Source organism: Ochotona princeps, chromosome 21, assembly GCF_030435755.1.
Source record: "Ochotona princeps isolate mOchPri1 chromosome 21, mOchPri1.hap1, whole genome shotgun sequence".
NCBI lineage: Eukaryota > Metazoa > Chordata > Mammalia > Lagomorpha > Ochotonidae > Ochotona > Ochotona princeps.
Window position 1 is genome coordinate 35866934 of NC_080852.1, and position 21411 is coordinate 35888344.

The following is a 21411-nucleotide window of genomic DNA, read 5'->3' on the forward strand; positions in this document are numbered from 1 at the left end:
CAGACCTGGATAAGTGAGGTAAGGAACTTCATGATGGATTGTAGGAAGAATCCTAAGTTTCAGAGTCAGAGACTTAAGTAAAAGGTGCTGAGGCGTTAAATACCTTAGTGTGTACAGAAAACCTGAGTGTGCAGGAGATAGCCAGATCCAGATCGGAAAAGCACAGTTAGTCTCTTGTCACCAGTAGAGTCTTTCCTCTGTCCAGGGTCTCTGCAGGGACTCCAACCCACACAGTAAGTCCTTGAGGCTTTTTTTTTATCTTTCCTATTTCATCAGTAAGGAAACCAAGGCTCACAGGCATACTTGAGCAGAAATAAGATGCCAGGCCAGGTTTGTGCACTTGGAAAGCTTCTGAAATGAAGCATGACTCATAGCACAGCCAGGAATCATCCAGAGTTTTCCAAATTGCCTGTCTAGATCATATTTCTATGATGAAGATATAAATTTAACAAACAACAGAAATTCCAAGAAAGGAATTGTTTTAGGCAAGAACTACAAACATACCAGTTTAACACAATAAAAAGTAGTGGTCAAAAAAAAAATTTTTTTTTCAGATTTTAGATAACCAGTAACTTAAGGACAACAATTATAACTAATTGCATTCTCTCGGCCAGTAACGATTAATATTAAGAAGGAAACTTGTTTCTTAATGTATGAAACGACTGTCTGAACAATGAATGAGTTTGAGTTAAAATAGCTGTGTATACTTTGCTGCTATAGTTTGGGAGTGATTACCTTGAAAATAATTGTGTTTTCTATGTTAATGATTATTTTGCACTTAGTAAGGTTTCTGGTGAGGGTAATTTGGAAACCAGTGTATGAATGGCTGTCCTGAAAGACCTTAATTAATTCTTTAAAGATCCTTAATTAATTCTTTAAAGAAAGAGGTAATTAAGCGTATGTACCTTAAAAAATGTACCAGTTAAGAATTTTTTGCAAAATACCTTTATTCTTTAAAAGGAATTCTGTGTATTAATTTAGTTTTGCTACTGTATCTTGCAGTAAAAGTATATTTTAGGGGGACTCAACAAAAGCCATTCTCAATTTTGAGTGCAAAGGCAATCTTTCTGTTTAAAATAGCCTTTTTAAATCCTTGGAGTTATAGTATTTGAATGTGACAGTGTATTCTTTGAAACTTTGATCTTAACAATAACAATGTATAGTAGTGGATCAGCTGAAGGAATGGGAGAACCTGCAGTACATCATAAGGGGTAAGCAGGAGATGGCCCATAGCAGAGGAACAAAAAAAAAAAGACAGGCTCCTGGTAGAAAGGGGCTCACAGGAAGGAGCCTGTGGGCCGTAAGATCACCTTTGGGGTTTAAATGCATGCCCCGTTGTTTGCTTTCTGGGTGATCTTGTGCCTCACTTTCCTCATTTGGAAAATGGAGTAGCAATAGTATCTATCTCATAGAATTGTGAGAATTAGGTTAAATAATAATGTTATCAACCTTATTCTCTCTATATAGATAAATTAGATAATACAGTTTAACCAAATGATGTCCCTGTAATGTGTTCAATTTTTTTCAGCTGCTAAGAGTTTAATATAGTGGCCAAGAGTGTTCCCTGGCACCAGACGCCTGGATTTAAATCCTGACCTTAGTCCTTGTGTAAGAACAGTAATAATTTCTTCTCTTTGATTTGTAAGTCTAGTAACTAATTGGAGTCCTTTTTTTCCTTAGGCAGATTTGATAGTTCATCTTTTCAGAGAACTAGTTTTTGACTTCAGTTTTCTCTGTTGTCTTTTTATCGTCTGTTTTGTTACTTTTCACTCAAAGTTACAATAAGATACCATTTCACAAAAATAAGAATGGTTGAAATGAAAAAATCAAATGGGAAAATATTGCTGAGGATGTAGAGAAATTCGAAAACTTTCACATTGCTAAGGGGAGTAAAACCCAGCTGTCGCATCAATTGTTAAGTTACTATGAAAGTTGATGTAAAACAGTATGTTAATGTTTTTTCATAGGCATAATTGACAGTTTTAAGTATATACATACTGTGTGCTTCTTTGCCATTGCCTAAGATACAGTTTTAACTAGATGAGATTTTTTTTTTTAAGATTTATTCATTTTTATTACAAAGTCAGATATACACAGAGGAGGAGAGACAGAGAGGAAGATATTCCATCCGATGATTCACTCCCCAAGTGAGCCGCAACGGGCCGATGCGCGCCGATCCGATGCCGGGAACCTGGAACCTCTTCCGGGTCTCCCACGCGGGTGCAGTGTCCCAAGGCATTGGGCCGTCCTCAACTGCTTTCCCAGGCCACAAGCAGGGAGCTGGATGGGAAGTGGAGCTGCCGGGATTAGAACCGACACCCATATGGGATCCCAGGGCTTTCAAGGCGAGGACTTTAGCCGCTAGGCCACGCCGCCGGGCCCGATGAGATGTTTTGAACCAGGAGAAATTTAGACATTAACTGGCAGGAACCTTTTGAGTACTGATGCACAGAAAGGTCCCACTCATACTCCTCAACTCCTGGCTACTCATTTGATCATGTAGTAGAGGTGAGGTGAATTGATGGGTCTTTGTCATGCATTGCCCTGATTCTTGGGGCCCAAGGGTTCTTGTGCTCAAAGAGTAAGTTCTTACGCAAAGAGTAAGGCTTCCATGTAACGAAATGTTTAGAAACAAAGCTCTACTAAGTTTTAAGTAAAAATTCAGTATTGGCTATGTCGCATTTCCAGAAGAGGAAAAGGGGAGATATTGGTCAAGTTATATATTTCCAGTATCCTGTAATGCCCAGTTCGTTGTGATTAAATATAATTCTGCTCTCTAACAGGGCATTTCAGTTCTCATTTTTTTGTCAGAATAGTGCCTGTGTATAGATTGAGCAGTTATCCATTGGCTAGTTTTAAAACTGAAAGCTGCAGGTGCCTGAGTTTCCTTACCCTTTTTATACCCTGAAGTGTGTTCCGTTTGTTCTGGTATTTAATTTTCTGCTTCCAAAAATTCTACCCTGCTGCTTCTTGATTTATCAGGTTTGGACATTGTGTGTTTCTGGGCAGATAGTGTATTTTGTTTGTTTGTTTGTTTGTTGTTTTTGTAGCAGCAAGCATGCTAGTCAAGTTTAAGTAAAAGAAGACCAGGTGACCATCTTGGTAAAGAACTGAGAGCCCAGTCTGCATTCAGATTGGAATGTGTGTGTGTGGTTTGTGTTCTCTGTTTCTCCTCCCCTGTACACGTTCTGTTGCTGGGTGTAGAGGTTTCAGGGTGTGGAAGATGTAAATTCCTCCTTGAACTTCACCATAGACCCCTTGGTGAAGGACAGATGAGATTCTCCTAAATTGCCCTGGGAAGGGGACTGATACCCAACCAACCAGTTTTTGAACATAGCAGTATTTTTAATAAATGCTGATTTGTTGGTGCATCCCCCCCCCCATTCTGTGTGTGTGTGCGCGCGCGCACATCTGTGCTTTAGGCTTTACTTATTTGAAGTCAGGACTACAGAGAGAGAATCTTCCATCTGTTTGGTCACTTCACATATGGCTACAAAGACCAGCACTGGGCCAGGCTGCAGCCAGGAGCCAGAAGCTTCATCCATGTGGTTGGCAGGGGCCAAAACATTTGGATTATATTCTGCTGCTTTTCCTGAACTGTTAGCAGGGAGCTGGCTCAGAAGTGGAGCATCCAGGACATGAACTGGTGCCCATACAAGTTGTGGGCATCACAAGGCAGAAGCTTTATCTAGTGTAGCACAATGCTGGCCCCTTTGTCCCTCACTCATCCACACAAATGACCATCCTAACAAGGTTGTGGAATAAGGTCAGGCCTTCTGGTATTCTAGTATGTATATGATGACCTGCTGCTAAGGTTTGCATCCTGATTCTTTGTATACAAACTCCTTTTTTTTTTTTTTTTTTTTTTTTTTTTTTGCTTTGGCCACTTGGACTCACATAGGCTCATATCTACCTACCTACCTTAACATTGTCCCATCAAGACAGGTAATACAGTCTCATGGAAGTAACATGGATGAAGGTTCACTTTGTGTCTTCAGAGCTGACATATAGTGTAGAGCTGTTGCTAGCTGTCCTGTGGGCTTCAGAGGTGGCCTGAGGACTGATCCCATTACCCAGGATGCAGGCTGGAAGCCCTCCCTTAACCCATCTGGAGCTGGAAGGCTGTGTTTGCTGCTGTCCCTCCATTCCCTTTGTGATTGCAGATCCTCTGCTCAGAAAACTTCAGACATGAGACAGTAGCAGTAAACATTGCTAGCCAAGTTTGATGTAAAGAGATAATGAAGAGAATACCTCCAACAGACTAGATGCCTGTTCCAGTAAAGCGCTGAGAGAGCCTATTGAGAGAGGTTTTTACATGTGCAGTTCAGTAGCATCAAGTTGATGTCACATTGTGTAGCTCTCCCCATCACATATCTCTAGAGCTTGTTCATGTTTCCAAACTAAAACTCAGTAGACGTTAACTCCCTATTCCCCTCTCTTCTCTGTACTTCATGTAAATGGTTGTAGAATATTTGTCATTTTATGACTGGTTTATTTTGTTTAGCATAATACACTAAAGGTTCATCCATACTGTTGCACGTACCAGAATTTCTCTTTTTTTTATATTTATTTTTTTTTATTCATTGATTACATTGTATTATGTTATACAGTTTCGTTGGAACTGGGAATCACCCCCAGAATTTCTTTACTCTTTGAGGCTGAATAGTAATCATTGGTGTATACACACCACATTTAGTGTATCTGTTGTTGATGGGTACTTGAGTTGTTTCCATCTGTTGACTGTTCTGAGTAGTGGTACTGTGAACATGTGCACACAGGGATCTTTAAAACCATATTTTCAGGGGTAGCATTATGGCACAGTAGGTTAAGCTGCTGCCTGTGTTATGGCACCTCATGTGAGTGCTGATTTGAGTCCTGTTACGCTTCTGATCTAGCTGCCTGCTGAGGTACCTAGAAAAATGGCCCGATTAGTTGGGTCCCTGCCGTTCATGTGAGAGACCTAAATGGAGCTCCAGGTCCCTGGCTTCACCCTGCCCAGGCTTTGGCTGTTACTGCCATTTGGGGAGTGAACTCGCAGGTGGATCTCGCCCTCACTGTTAACTCTGCCTTTCCAGTGAATAAATCTGGAAAGGATGGAGGAAAAAGAAAGAGGAGAGGGAAGAAGAAAGGAAGAAACCATACTTTCAGTGCTTTGGGGTATATTCAAAAGTGGAATTGTTGGAGCTTGGGATCATGGTTTGATTTTCAAGAACCACCGCAGTTTCTGTAGTAGATGTACCATTTTACTAACATTTTCACCACCAGTGCACTTGCGCACAGTTTCTCCACATCCCCAACACTGGTTGTTTTCTGTTTTAAAGTTCTTTGATAATACTTATACTAACGATGATATTCCATCCTGGTTTTGTATTCCCCCTTGTTTATTAACTTGTATGTATTGAACCATCCCTGCATGCCAGGGATAAATCCCACCTGATCTGGGTGAATGATCTTTCTGATGTGTTGTTGGATGTGACTGATTAGCATTCTGTTGAGGATTTTTGCATCTATGTGCATCAAGAATATTGGTCGACAGTTCTGCTTAGTTGTATCCTTTTTCTGGTTTAAGAATTTTAGGCTTTGTGATTCAGGAAGGTGATGTTAGCCTCATAGGAATTTGGGAGGGCTACCTCCCTTTCTGGTATTTTGAGTATGTTGTGGAGATTGGTGTTAGTTTTTGAAAGGTTTGATGGAATTTAGCAATGAAACTATCTGGTTCTAGACTTTTCTCTATCAGGAGAGTCTTGATTACTGATTCAATCTTTGTTCTAATTATTGGTCTACTTAGAGTTTTTATCTCCTCAATATTTTGTGTGTCCAGATGTCTGTCAGTTGCTTTTAGATTTTCCAATTTATTGGCATATAGTTTGTAATAATTCCTAATGTTTCTTGATTTGGGTCTTTTTTTTGTTAGGTGGGCCATTGGCATATCAATTTTGTTAGTGTTTTTCAAAGCTCTTCAATTTTGTTTTGGGGGGTTCTATAACTCTAATTTTTGGGTTTAATTTGCTGCTGTTTTTCTAGACCCTTCAGATGTATTGATAGCTTGTTTATTTGGTGCCTTTCTAGTTTCTTGATAGAGGCACTAATTGCAATGAACTTCCTTCTTTGCACTGCTTTTGCCATATCCCATGCGTTTTGATACGTTGTGTTGAGCTCTTCGTTCTTTTCCAGGAATTTATTTCCATTTTGATTTATTCTGTAAGCCATTGTTCATTTAGAAGCATGTTATTCAGCCTCCAGGTATTTGCATATTTCCTGGAGTTTCTTGACTTGCTGGCTTCCAACTTCATTCCCTAGTGGTCTGAAAAGATACATGGTATGATTTGGACTTGTTAGAATTTGGTGAGGCTTATCTTGTGGTCTAGAATGTGGTGTAGAATGGAGAATATTCTATGCACTGATACAGTGTATTTTCTGTGTAGGATGAAATGTCCTGTAAATATTAAATCCATTTGATCCATGGCATAAATTAGTTCTGTTATTTCTTTTGAGTTTCTGTCTAGTCAGTCTGTCTACTGATGGTAGTAGAATGCAGATACCCCTAACATTGTTGTGTTGGAATCTGTGTCTCCCTTTAAATTCATTAATAATTGTTCTACATAGCCAGGTGTCCTGGCATTGGATGCGTACACATTTACTACAGACATTTCTTCTTGTTGAATGGACCCCTTTTTTTTTTTTTAAAGATTTATTCATTTTATTACAGCCAGATATACACAGAGGAGGAGAGACAGAGAGGAAGATCTTACATCCGATGATTCACTCCCCAAGTGAGCCGCAACGGGCCGATGCGCGCCGATCCGATGCCGGGAACCTGGAACCTCTTCCAGGTCTCCCACTCGGGTACAGGGTCCCAAGGCTTTGGGCCGTCCTCGACTGCTTTCCCAGGCCACAAGCAGAGAGCTGGATGGGAAGTGGAGCTGCCAGGATTAGAACCGGCACCCATATGGGATCCTGGTGCGTTCAAGGTGAGGACTTTAGCCGCTGAGCCACGCCACCAGGCCCCAAATAAATAAATCTTTAAAAAAAAAAAAAAGCGGTTTAGAGTTGGTATGGTAACATTTTCGTGAGCTCTGTATTGAGGAAAGGTGATTTTGAAGGGGAGAGGATTGGGGGCTAAGCAAAAGTAAGTCTTGGTGAAGCCCAGTGCATCTTTGCTAACAAGCAGTGAATTAGATTACTAGAGAGGCTGCTTCAGCATCTGGGGAGGCAGCAGGAACATGTCGATTCTGCTTCCTTGGTTACAGGGAGTGAGAGTACTTGACCTTCAGCAGAGCAGGGTCATAGAGAGGGCATCTTTAAACAGCCTTGTCTGATTTTGGTGAGTGGAATCTGCAATGACAGGGCTCAAAGACAGATGCCTGTGCTTTGCGTCAGTCACTCCTTGGCCCTTGGGATTGGACTGTGGCCTGGGAGGTTTCACAGAGCTACAGGGAACCATTGGCATGGTAAGTGAAGGCCTGAAGCTGAGGACTGCAATTTTGAGTCCTCTTTCCTGGAGAAACTTCTTTGTGCTGCTGTGTGTTTCAATAGGAACCGGTAAACTAGCTGTGGATTTAAATACTTATTGAATATTTGAAAAAATTCACTGTAGTATCATTGCTATGTTAAGTTCCTAGCAAATTGTTTCTTCTTTTTTTTTTTTAAAGATTTATTTATTTTTATTACAAAGTCAGATATACAGAGAGGAGGAGAGACAGAGAGGAAGATCTTACATCCGATGATTCACTCCCCAAGTGAGCCGCAACGGGCCGATGCGCGCCGATCCGATGCCGGGAACCTGGAACCTCTTCCAGGTCTCCCACTCGGGTACAGGGTCCCAAAGCTTTGGGCCGTCCTCGACTGCTTTCCCAGGCCACAAGCAGAGAGCTGGATGGGAAGTGGAGCTGCCAGGATTAGAACCGGCACCCATATGGGATCCCGGGGCTTTCAAGGCGAGGACTTTAGCCACTAGGCCACGCCGCCGGGCCCGCAAATTGTTTCTTCTTACAAACCTATATTCCCACTGTGGTGCGTAAATTCAGGTGGGGCAAAAACTTCGTCTGTATTGTCTCGTTTCCTCTCTTCCTCTCTGTCCCTCTTTGTTCCTCTTCCCCCCGCCCCCCCCCCCCTCCGTTCCCCTCTCTCAGATGTGTGCGTACCAGGAGATTAATGTGCCTGCGAACCAAATGCTGCTCTAACACGTCACCTTGTCGGGTACTAATTGTTGACTTTGGATCTTTGCTGTGTCAAGAAATCTAGGATAATTGTTTCAACTTTTTAAAAAGTTGTTATCAACTGGAAAACTCAAACTGGTTGATTAATTCTGATATAAATTATGCTGGTTTATAATGTTCAGGTTTCATTCTTTCGTTAACTTTGTAAACAATAGTTGGACTTACAGATCATCAGGAGAAGTGATTCTTTGGGGTACAATGGGGTTACAATGTTCCGATGCTTTCTGTGAGGTGTGGGTGAAACTGAAAGGCTGCAGCCTCCTGTAGATTCTTGCACGATGCACATTGCTGCACAAAAAAGGAGATCGTTTTTTTTTCCCCCAGTTATCCTCATCATGCTATTCAATGGTTTTAAAAAATAAAAAAGGAGAATATAGTGTATTTCGATTCAAGCTGAAGATGTCCTCTGCCTGAAATGTTTTTACCCACTTAAACATTGACATTGTTATTTCTCCTGGGTTGTTTCTAGCTGAGGTTTGTAACAAATGAGGTTTTCGTGATCTGCTTTGTCAGAATGTGAATCTGCTGCCTGCCAATAACCTGTGAGAATGTTGCAGCCAAGCCCCCAGGATGGGCTATAGACTAGATAGTCTTACTGTTTACTGCATCTTTCAGCAGAATGACTGCATGTTATCCACAGACAGCTTTCCTGCTATTATTTCCTTTTACCAAGACAGTGTTATGCAATTAATAAAAACAAATAGAGGGATCAAAGATCCTGAGGGGAGTCTGTCCTCCTGCCATTGCTGGGCAACCTGAAACTTTTGCTGTACAATGGTGCCTGATGCCCAGAACCTATACCAAGTAAGTGGAAGTGGCCAGTGTGGCAGCCTATGGGAGCCTACCATTGACTGGTAATATTATGATAAGATGCCATGCAAACACACTCACCTCTGGTTGTATATGTGATGTGATGAAACTTCCTAAAAGGACCAGAAAAAGGGCAGCCACCAATGTCCTGGAAGTCTGACCTTTCCTGGGGAATCAGCCCACAGTCCCACCTTCTGTGAATGTTCTTTTTCCTTTGTTGTACCTTACTTGGCCTGCTTCTACCTACTGCCTCTTCACCCAGCTCAGATCACTTCGTTTACACTTTAGTGTAAATGCCTCACAGCACCAAGGTGTATGTTTTATCTTAGCTTGGGTGCTGGCACCTTGATAGGAAAAACTGCTGGTGCAAAGGATTGTTAAACTGCTAGTCCATTTGAACCATGTGTATGATAGTATGTTAGACATGGTCTCCAGTTCACACTTCGTTGTTACATTTTATGTTTTTTTTCTTTAAGATTATTTTATCGAAAGGCAAATTTATAGAGAATAGAGACAGATTTTCCATCTGCTGGTTCATTTTCCAAATAGCTGCAACATCCAGGACTGGGCCAAGCTGAAGCCAGGGAACTGGAACTCCGTCTGGCTCTCCCACATGGAGGTCAGGGACCCAAGTGTTTCAGACACACTCTGCTACCTTCCTAGGTGCATTAGCAGGGAGCTGGAGAGGAAGTAGAGCAGCTGGGGGCAGATCTACTTGAGCCCAGCCAGGCTCCTGTGGGTTGTAGCACTGCAGGCCACAAAGCTGGCCCTTCGCATTCTTTCTGAAGTTGACTATGCTTGCCCACACATAAATGCTTACCATCTACTAAGTTGAAGAGAAAGCCTACCCATTCTGCTCAGCCCTTCCTGATCCTCCTATGGTCTCCCACAGTCCTGCATCCTGGTACTCCCCTCAGAGCATTCAGTCTCTACAGCTACTTCAGAGGACAGGAGGGAATATTTCCTGTTTCTCATCTTCTACAAGCCAGGCCCACAATGAAGGCAAAGTGAATGAAAACTTATGTCGGGGACTGAGTAACACTGCAACTCTGCCTAGACCCTTTGTTTTGTTTCACTCCGCTCCTGCGCCTATATGCTAATTAGATCTCCTGTAGGGAGGTGCCTGACCACTTGCAGCTTCATCTGTAGGTCAAGAAGGACTGGGCTGCCACTGATACAGGTGGGCTTAGGAGGCTGACCATTCATGTGTTTCCACCCTGAATGGAAACCTTTTTGTTTCATCACAGTGCTGCTGGATGGCTCCAGTGCAGGAAGACATGTAGAAACCCTTCACATTCCTTAGCAAGTACTCCCCGCCCCACTCCGCTCCTCCCCAACCCCAGGCATCGTTCATTTATTGTATTGACTTAATAGATTTCTCTATGTTAGGCATTTCATATGGTCTTTTGCAACTGGCTTCTTTTCCCTGACACAGTGTCTTCAAGGTTGATCTGTTCATTACCTACAGATACTGCCTTGCTATCACTTGTAGGCTATTAGGAATGACCTGCTACCAACATTGTGTAGCAATTTTCCTGGGCTTATGTTTCTGTTTCCCTTGTGTACACACCTAAGATTAGAACACTGTTTTTAGTCTTGGGAGAAACTGCCAGATTGTTTCTCTTGCCTCATTTTACATTCCAGTTTGTCTGCTCGCTGGCCAAAAGTTGTTATGGAGTTTGGTTTAGATTGTAGCTATCCTACTGGGAGTATTTGGTATTATGTTATTTTGATTTGCTTCATAAAAGTTCTGATTCAAGTCTTATTTCAGTTTTTTTTTAAATTTATTTATTTGTATTGCAAAGTCAGATGTACAGAGAGGAGGAGAGAGACAGATAGGAAGATCTTCCATCCGATGATTCACTCCCCAAGTGACCACAATGGTCGGTATTGCACCAATCCAAAGCCAGGATCCAGGAAACTCCTTCAGGTCTCCCACATGGGAGTAGGAACCCAAGGCTTTGGGCAGTCCTCGACTGCTTTCCCAGGCCACAAGCAGGGAGCTGGATGGGAAGCAGGGCTGCCAGGATTAGAACCAATGCCCATATGGGATCCCAGGTGCGTGCAAGGCAAGAATTTAGCCATTTGGCTACCATGCCAAGCCTGATATAAAATCTTTTATGTACTCTTACTTTCAGTTTGTTGTTGTTTTAGTAAGGATGTTTTGTGTTTATATTCATAAGGAACATTGATCTGTAGTTTCCTTATGATGTCTTTGTCTGAATTTGGTATCAGGTACTATTGGTCTCATAGAGTGAATTAGGAGGTAGAGTGGAGGTGGTTTTTTGGTTGTTTGTTTTGTTTTTGTTTTGTTTTTTTAATTTTGTGAAGTGCTAGTACCTGAAGTATTTTCTAGATATTTATTTATGTTGAACAGGGGGAAACAGAGATCTTCCATTCACTGTTTGACTCCCCAGGGAGCTGTAAAGGCTAGTCCTGGACCACGCCAGGTCTCTGATGTGGTGGCAAGGGCCCATCCTCACCTCTTCCCAGGCCATTAGCAAGGACCCAGATCAGAAGTGGAGCAGCCAGGACACAGGTGGCCATATGGTGTGTTTATTGAATTGACCTGCTGCACCACAGTGCCAGCCCCCTGAAATACTTCACATGGAAGAAATATAGAGTCTGCCTATTTCTGGTACTCACATGATCACTAAACACCCCACTTGGCCTTCAGTGGGTACTGACTGAAACCTAGTGATACCAAAGTGTTCTTGCCAATCCTATCACATTGAAGCTGAAGAGTTACCAAGATCCTTTCAGAACTTCTGATGCCTGCAGTTTCCAGTGTAATCCTGTGCCATGTTACGAGCTTTTTGCTGGTAGCTGGTTTATAGCTGACTTTGGGGCCAATGGAAAAACTCAAACATCTATAGTTATTTTAGGAACTTTAATTTTATGCCTGTTGGACATCAAAATAAGTACAACCTCTTTACTACCTTAAAACTTTTCCTCAAGTTTATACTCATAAGATTTATTCATTTTGGGCCTAGCACAGTGACCTTGTGGCTAAATCCTCACCTTGCATGCACTGGGATTCCATATTGATGCCAGTTCGTGTCCTGGCTGCTCCACTTCCCATCCAGCTCCCTGCTTGTAGCCTGAAAAAAACAGAGGATGGCCCAAAGCCTTGGGATCCTTTACCCATGTGGGAGACCTGGTAGAAGCTCCTGACTCCTGGCTTCAGATGACCTCAGCTCCAACCATTGTGGCTACTTGGCAAGTGAACCAGTGAACAGCATATTCCTCTCTGTATCTTCTCTGTATAAATCTGCCTTTCCAATAAAAATAAATCTTTTAAAAAATTGTGTACCATGACTAAGTGGAGTTTATCCCAGAAATGCAATTTATTTATTTTTATGGGAAAGGCAGATTTACAGAGAAAAGGAAAAAGATCTTTGATCCATTGGTTTGTTCCTTGAATGGCCACAACAGCTGGAGCTGAGCAGATCCGAAGCCAAGAGCTGCTTCTAGGTCTCCCACTTGAGCCACCCCTTCCATTGCTTTACCTAGGTCATAAGCAAGGACCTGGAGGGAAAACGTGGCAACCCAGGAACATAAACCAGCACCCACATGGGATCCTGATGCCTGCAAGAGGAGGATTAGCCAATTGAGCCATCGTGACAAACCTACTCATTGTACTTTTAAAGTAAATATCTAAACTATTTCATATTATTGAGGTTGTTGTGAAGATCATAATTGAAAATCTCTTTGATTTTTTTTTTCTTGCATCTTTACATCAGAATAGCTATTTTCAGATTGTATTTGCTGGAATCATCCTGTGGCAATATCTCACTGATCCCTTAGTCATTGGGGTCTGTTCTTCCAAACTGTACAAGTGTGTCAGTCAGGGCCACAGTGAAGCCAGGTGACAGCCCCAGGCCATCACTGGGCGCTTTTGTGAACCTCTTGTGACCCACTGCACTTGTTGCCTGCAGGTACCACGCACACAGACCTCTCGGCCGGAATCTCCAGGGATGACCAGCCCCTCCCCGCGCATCCAGATCATCTCCACCGACTCCGCGGTAGCCTCTCCTCAGCGCATTCAGGTACTTGCACCATCCCCTGCTCGCAGCCAGCCTCCAGCAGCAGTCCTGCCTGGAGTTTCCTTCCAAAGCCAGACCTTCCAAAGGTTTTCCCTACGGGTCAGAGCCTCATGGGTGTCACATACAGTGCACCACATTACAAAATTGAAGTTCATGTTCATTTAATTTTTAGAGCGAACTTCTAAACTATCGTTTCAGACTATCAAAATGAAGTGCCATCTTACTACTTACTTGTTTCCAGTTTGCAAGACAATATAGCCTTGTAATTAAAAGCAGGAGCTCGGACTGGAAGTCAGACTCAGTGCTCCACTGAATTGTTTTAAACCCTAGGCTAAACTTTTTTCATTTGGAAGAATGTACATAACGGTATCACTTACCGCATCATGGGTTTTCTGAGCAACCAGAGGATATGGCTTATAAAAGACTCAGTAATACTCCTTGGCACATAATGCAACATGTGCTTGGTGCTTCAGAAAGGTTGGGGAGAGGCAGGCTTTGTCCTAGTGGTCAAGACTCCAATTAGGATGACTGTGTCCACGTCAGCGTTTTGGGCTCAGCCTCCAGTCCCAGCTGCCAATTCCAGCTTCCTGTTAATGCAAGCCCCAGGGCACAGCGGTGATGGATCACGTAACTGGGTGCCTGCCAGCACATGGGAGGCTTGGTTTGAGTTCCTGGCTTCAATAGGGAGCTCTCACTCCCTGTATGTCTGTCACTAGTTTTTTCTACTTATTTAGTTGAAAGACTGAGAGACAAAGATAGATATTCTTTGAGTTAATAATAGACCTGGGAAGAGAGTCAAGTTCTCTGCTGTTTTACTGCACAACAGTGCTTACACCCCAAGTAGTGGCCTCTCTGATAAAGTTGAAAGGGAAAGATTATTTTTAAAAGAATGACAGGCTGGGCAACATTGAGGAGCATTGGTTCTAAATGGAGCAGACCCAGGATCGTATCTCATCTCCACTCAGCCGTGTGACCCAGGGAATTTCCTTCCTAACTTCTATAGCTATAATTTGGTGATGAGAACAGTAACCTGTTTTATAAAGTTGTAAAAAAATGACCTTAGGTAATACCTATAAGCTTATAGGAAGCAAGCACCAATAGATGTTACCAGCTGTGTTAATAGTTTCTTAATGTTTTCTTTTTATATAATTTCAGATTTACAGAAAATATTACATGGAAGTCCTTTGTAGCCCTGTGTAGCAGCAGTTGCTTGCTGCCACATACTGAATGCATGTATGTCATTTTTTCGGAATGATTTGAGAGCTTGTTGGAGCTATCACTCTTCTGTACTGGTCATGCATGTATTTCCTGAGCACAGGAGCATTCTCTTATATAGTTATAACAGTTATCAAAACCAAGAAGTTTCATATGGACCATACCATTATCTAATCTATAGTCCATGTTCTAAAATTTCTTTTTTCTTTTCTAAGGTTTATTTTATTTTTATTAGAAAGACAGATTTACACAGAGAAGGAGAGAAACAGATCAGCCAGAGCTGAACCAATCTGAAGCCAGGCACTTCCAGGTCTCCCACACGGGTACAGGGTCCCAAGGACTTGGGCCATACTCCACTGATTTCCTGGGCCATATGCAGGGAGTGGGGTGGGAAGTAGGGCAGCCGGGAACACTAGCTAGTGCCACATAGGATCCCAGGGCTTGGGAGAGAGGATTATCCAAGTGAGCCATTGCATCGGGCCCTATATTCTAAAATGTCATCAGTTGTATTAGTCATATCCTTTCTTTACAATGATATTTTCCATCCCAGATGGTTAGTACACAATAGTGATCAGTCGAGTGCCAGTAAACACAAGACCGAAATCCAGGGCTTGCAGGCAGTGGGGGTGGTCTGCGGTAAAGCCAGCACACACCTCTGTGTATCCTCTCATCTGAATGGGTTTTGGTCAAAAGAGTCAGTCTCCTGATTAGGAGAGGTTGCCTTGGACCGAGGCTGGGAGTTGTTATTTTCTGGTGTCCCAACAAGCAAGGCAGGTACTGGAGAAAATGAAGGAGACAAGAAACACTAGTTTAAAGCATCTTGGTTTTTAGTCCAGCTATAAGAGCCTCTTATTTGGTGACTTTTTTTTTTTTAAAGATTTTATTTATTTTTATTACAAAGTCAGATATACAGAGAGGAGGAGAGACAGAGAGGAAGATATTCTGTTCGATGATTCACTCCCCAAGTGAGCCGCAACGGGCCGGTGCGCGCTGATCCGAAGCTGGGAACCAGAAACCTCTTCCGGGTCTCCCACGCGGGTGCAGTGTCCCATTGCATTGGGCCATCCTCGACTGCTTTCCCAGGCCACAAGCAGGGCGCTGGATGGGAAGTGGAGCTGCTGGGATTAGAACCGGCACCCATATGGGATCCCAGGGCTTTCAAGGCGAGGACTTTAGCCACTAGGCCACGCCGCCGGGCCCATTGGTGACTTTCACATGTTAGAGTTTACCACTGTGCTCCCTGAGACTGCTGTGTTTGCTCTATTTGGGGTAGCCCTGGAGAGAGGTTCTTTTGCCATCTTCGTATTTTGAGGCTTTTCTGAGATTTTTTTTCCCCCATACTCTTTCCCACTTCAGAAGAGCATCATTATATTCATAACTTTGCTTTATGTTAAATAAATGTTTAAGGTTTATAAAACGAATAGATTTATGTACTATACAATTTTTATATTTTGGTATTTCACATTAAAATCTGGCTAGAAAGGACTTTTGTAGTTTACATAGCTATTAGAAGTTTGAAATCTTCATTACAATCCTCAGAAAGGCCACTTGGACTCTTTCGTCTCCCTTCCTCTTCTCCTGGCTGCTACTTGTCTGATGCCCTCCACACCCACTGGTGTTTCCATTCTCACTGTAACGTTCACCCCACACTCCCCTCCCCCATCCTGTACTCATAGGAATTGCTTGTTTGTGTGTATAGAGTAGGTGATGCGTGTTTGCCATAACAGCAGACAAGGTACAGACTAAGAACAAGTCTCCTGCTGCTTCCCATAGGCGCTACCGTCTCTCCCAAGAGGTGGTCAGTGTTGCCATGTTATGTACAGTGTAAACACTTGCATCCTAGTTGTACACAAGTGTAGGTGTTTTGTGCCTGTTGTTCTTCCCCTTGCTCCTTTTTGGGAGATGATGGCACATAATACAATCTAGAGCCTCCTCTCTGTTTTGAGGGACTGTTTGATAAGCTGTTCTGCCACAATGCTCTTCAGAGAGGTTGTAGAAATTCATGCTCACTAACACAGTGCGGGCTGTTCCCCCATCCACATACTCAAATGTGTATAATGCTGTTCGTGTGAGTCTTTGTCATTTTTGCAAATGAAATGGTACATTGCTGCTGTGTGAATTTTGAATTTATAATATCCATATATAAATAAATAGAATTTGGCTGTTGAGTCTCCAGCTTAATGTTGAAATTTTGTGTAAATATAAATAAAACACTCCTCCCTACCCTTCCCTGCATTCCTACCTCATTTAGTTTTCAATTAAGAGACTTCAAAACTTGTGTCTAGTTAAATTCTTATATTTAAATATATTATTTTACCCAAAGGATAAATATTAGGCCTTTTCAGAACCACTGCATTGAAATGTTCCAAGCCAGTCAGCTGGCTGTGCATCTGTTTCATGGAAGACCCGCCAGGTCAATATTAAACTTGAGGGGTCAGCACTGTAGCAGAGTGGGTAAAACCTGCAGCAGCAGCATCCATATGGGCAACAGTTTATTGAGTCCTGGCTATTCCACTTTCAAACCAGCTCCTGCTAATGAGCCCGGGAATGCAGCAGAGGATGGCTCCTAGTCCTTGGGCCCCTGTACTTACATAGAGACCTGGATGGAATTCCAGGCTCCTGGCTTCAGATCACCTCCACTCTAGCCATTGCATTCATTTAGGGAGTGAACCAGCAGAAGCAAGATATGTCTGTCTGTCTGTCTGTATGTATGTCTCTCTCACTGCCTTTCAAATAAATAAATCTCTTTCTTTCTTTTAGTTTTGTCTTTTATTGAATTTACAGACTACTTACTAAATAGGAAATAATTGCAGGCTTACCTGGATGGGATCACTGTAGTTCTGATCCCCATGAAGGGCTGGGTTTCTCAGGGTCTGTCCACTAAACCTGGGCTTTCAGTGTCTTTATGTGACCCCCAAGTGGATCTCTGAGGCATAGACTTCAGTTTGGAATGCTTTTAAAATTTCTTTTAAGACATTTCAATTGAACTATGTTTTGTTGTAAAATATATTGTTTTTAATTTACAGAGACTGGGATTTTCTAGCTATCCCTACGAAGCTTTTCCTGAATTCCTCTTTAATTCCATCAAGGTCTAAGAAAATACTTTGTATTCCTGAGTTCTTTGTAGCACTGGTTGAAATCAATTTTATGACCCAGAATGTGCTGTGTTTTAGTGAATGTTCCATGCAGGCCTCAGAAGAAATGTATTCTGCAGGTGTTAGACAAATTGCTTTGTAAATGACAGTTAGATCGAGTTGATTGATTTGGTATTCAGGTCAACTCTGTCTTTACTGACTCTTCTTGCTTATTGCATCAGTTGTCAGCAGAGAGATGCCGGCCCCTCAGTTGAAATTGCTGATTTCTCTTTCTGCTTAAGTTCTGGGTTTTGCCCTACTTACCCGGTACCTTGTTCTTAGTGACATACATTTTTAGGTTTGGTATACTGTGGAGAACTGACTCTTCTTATATACCCCTCTACATGTCTAATACTGTCCTTATTCTGATGTTTACTTACTATGAAATGAATGTAGTTATTTTAATTGATGAATGTTAGCATGGCCTTTATGCATTTTCTTCTTTGTCTTTGAAATGTAAAATGCATTTCCCACAGGCAGTATAAAATTAGGGCTTCAGTTTGTTTACCCAGCTGACAACCTCTGTCCTCCCCTTACTGTGCATAAAACATTGACATTTAAAGTACATCATCGTTACAGGAAGGAAAAAAGATAATATGAGACAATGGTCTTACCCACTTTGCTGTAGCCCTTGGCCCTTTGAGCCCTAATCAACTATGTAGAGATCATCAAAAAAAAATTTTTTTTAAGTTTATAAAAAAATAATACTAATATACATCATCATTAACATATTTGGGTTAATGTTGTCCATCTGTATAACTGTTTCCTGTGGGAAGCTCCTTTTTTCCCTTTCCTAGCTGTGATTCCCTATGTCTCTGATCTTGGTATGTCACATGTATCCTAAACTCCTATGTTGTAATTTTTTAAAGATTTATTTATTTATTTATTTATTTATTTTTAAAGATTTATTTTATTTTTATTACAAAGTCAGATATATTGAGAGGAGGAGAGATAGAGAGGAAGTAGAGCCGCCGGGATTAGAACCAGCGGCCATATGGGATCAAGGCGAGGACCTTAGCCACCAGGCCACGCTGCCGAGCCCCAAGATTTATTTATTTTTATTGGAAAGGCAGATATACACGAGGAGTAGCAGAGAGGAAGATCTTCCATGCGATGATTCACTCCCCAGGTAGCCGCAACGGCCAGAGCTGAGCCAAGCCAAAGCCAGGAGCCCAGAGTCTCTTCCTGGTCTCCCAAGCAGGTTCAGGGTCCATGGCTTTGTGCCGTCTTCACCTGCTTTCCCAGGCCACAGGCAGGGAGCTGGAAGGGAAGTGGCGGACCTGGGAACACAAACTGGCACCCACATGGGTGCCCCCAGCCCTGTGACATGGCTGCCATTCCTTTCACTGGTGCACATGCTGTAATCACCCAAGAGTAACACAGCTGCTTTGTAAGTCTGAACATTTCCAAAGCAAGATTTCTTTGTCCTTCGTTTATTCTTTCTGTGGCATTCCCATTCTTCATGCAGGTCCAAGCGTCGGCCAGCATGTTTTTCCTTCTACCCAAAAACTTGTCTCACAGGGTAGCTGTGCTGGTGAAGAATTCCTTTCTCCCCACCCCCCTTTTAATTGGTGTTTTAGTGTTATTGTTTAAATGTATAGTAACAGGTGGATCATCCTCAGGTCGCACGCCAGCTGACTCCAGCTGGCACGGAAGCCAGGAACTCCATCCTGGCCTCCCACATGGCTGCCGGGGCACCTGGACCACTGTCCACTGCCTCTCAGGCTGTGTGCGCAGAAAGCAGGGCTTCAGTCCAGTGCTCTGTGACAGAAAACTGGTGTCACAAGCAGGGGCTTAGCCTGTTGTACCATCCTCTTGTATCCCTCCTCCAGTGAAATTCATGCACCATGAAGTCACCTACCTCTTGCTATTTGTTCTAACTTGCTACTAACACACCCATGGCCACATAGGACATGCTGGCCACATGGGACAGCTATACGAAATGCTGGGCTCCTGGCTCTGGCCTGGCCCAGCTCTTTCTGTTACGGGTGTTTGAGGAATGAACCAGCAGAAGGAAGATCCCTCTCTACCTTTAATATAAAACTAAAAATTATTTTAAATGTTTTAATGGGTTCTTTTTGTTTTTTAAGATTTATTTATTGAAAAGACAAATTGCCAGGGAAAGTTACCAAGTCTTTGATGCACTGGTTCATTTCCTAAATGCTCTCATTAGCTGTGGCTGAGCCTGGCAATCAGTCCATTTCTCCTACATGGGTTGGCAGGGCTCAGGTGAGGTGCAGCATACTAAATAAGCACATTAGCATGAAGGTGGAAGTACAAGTGGAGCCAGGACTCCATCTGGGATGCAGATATTCCAAGTGGCATTTTGTCTGTTATACAAAACACTCTGCCACTTTATTTGAATCAACCAACATTATCTGATCTTTTTTTTTTTTTTTTTTTTTGAAGATTTATTTTTATTTTTATTGGAAAGTCAGATATACAGAGACGAAGAGCTGGATGGCAAACAGAGCCGCCGGGATTAGAACCAGTGCCCATATGGAATCCTGGTGCATGCAAGGCGAGGACTTTAGCCACTAGGCTACTGCGCCCAGCCCTATTGATCTTTTATGTTAGACAGCAGTAAGCTATTGTGTTGAAGAGTTTGTTGTTTGAACCTTGGAGTTTGTTTTCACAAAGTGTATGAAAAGATAATACCGTGCCTGCCTGTACACATATTATGGAACCAAGTTCAGCCCAAGGTTTGGCCCCTTTCCCCTCACTCCATTCTAGCACCATCAGTGCCTCCTGATGTTTTTGGTTTGGTTCTTTTGGTTAAAAATTTCAGTTCTTTTGACTCTCCTGGTCTGCCCATGGGGGGAGGAGGGACAGTTCCATGCTGTCAAACTACCATCACCCAAGAACAGGGGACAGTTGTTTGATGACTCCTTAGAGACCCCAGTGTGGGGAGGAGTAGTACAAGGGTATTACTTGAGTGGTTTTGATAGTTGTGAGACGTAGTTGGCTTGGTTTCACTAGGGTTGAGAAAATCTTTCCAAGATCTGTTGGCTGACCAAGTCCACCTTAGTGCATCTACAGGCCCAGGAACAGGTTGCAAAGCTTTGCCAGGAGAGTGGTCCATCCTGTTCTTCTTCCCATCCTCTGACAAAGCACTCAGTGTTTTCTACTAACCTAGATAAGCTGGCTGTCATGTCCCCTGTGTGCATCTGGGCATGCTGTGCACTGCACAGACATCAGCAACTTAGGAGGCTCAGTCTCAATGCATGACAATATGTACTGTGATTTTCCCTGCAGCCGGTGATTGAGTCCAATAGTCCCGCTGGGGAATACCCCAAGAAATCATGTCTCATATTTTACTCTGTTGTGCGCTAACTGGTGCAGGGTCAAGTTCAGTCCATCACCTCTGTCAGCCAATACACATACCAGTAGATGCCAACTGCCTCGTCAGTTCTGCCCCCAGTCTAATCTCATGCAAACTGATGGGTGCTGTGTCCTAGCCCTGACACCAGCAGGTGCTGCAGCCCAGACAGAGTGACCCGAATAATCTCCACCAGACCCTCACCCAACCTCAGCTTTGGCGTGTGCCGCATGTGCTGAGGCCTAGCCTGGTCTGTCCTTCATCCCTCTGGCTCTTGTGCACTCCCATTGGTGCTGCAGCTTAGCTAAGCCCAACCTACCCCCAGACCCAGCCTGCACATGTTGACAGGTGCTGCTACCTTGACTAGCCGGACATGGCCAACTCCTAGTCCTGGCACTCACCGCGGCTGGCATGTTCTCTCTCAGTCCTGGCCTTTGCATGTGCCAGCAGGTGCTGCCACCTGGCCCAGCCTGTCCTCCTCCCAGCCCCAGTTCCCATGAGTGTCATGTGAGTCCACTGTCCAGCGGGACTCAGCCATCACCACCCCTACCTCTCCGTGCAAACTGCTGGGTGCTGCTGAGCCCACCACTTCTTCTGCCAGGATAAGTATTGTTTGAAAATGACACACTTGTCAGGTGTATTATTTATATCAACTTCATTTCCTATCA

The 21411-nt window shown here is 43.1% G+C and overlaps 1 protein-coding gene across 19 annotated transcripts in view; it reads left to right on the plus strand.

Annotated features, from left to right (window-relative positions):
* Positions 1-21411, plus strand: part of NR2C2 (nuclear receptor subfamily 2 group C member 2) — a 60899-nt gene that overhangs the window by 13146 nt on the left and 26342 nt on the right. For all 19 annotated transcript variants that reach the window (XR_009247374.1, XM_058678950.1, XM_058678952.1 and 16 more), the window contains one exon: positions 12968-13078. Coding sequence is in view for 18 of the 19 variants with exons in the window: in XM_058678950.1 (XP_058534933.1) it covers positions 12968-13078 (111 nt within the window). In the remaining variant the exon portion in view is untranslated. The remainder of the gene's footprint in view (positions 1-12967; positions 13079-21411) is intronic.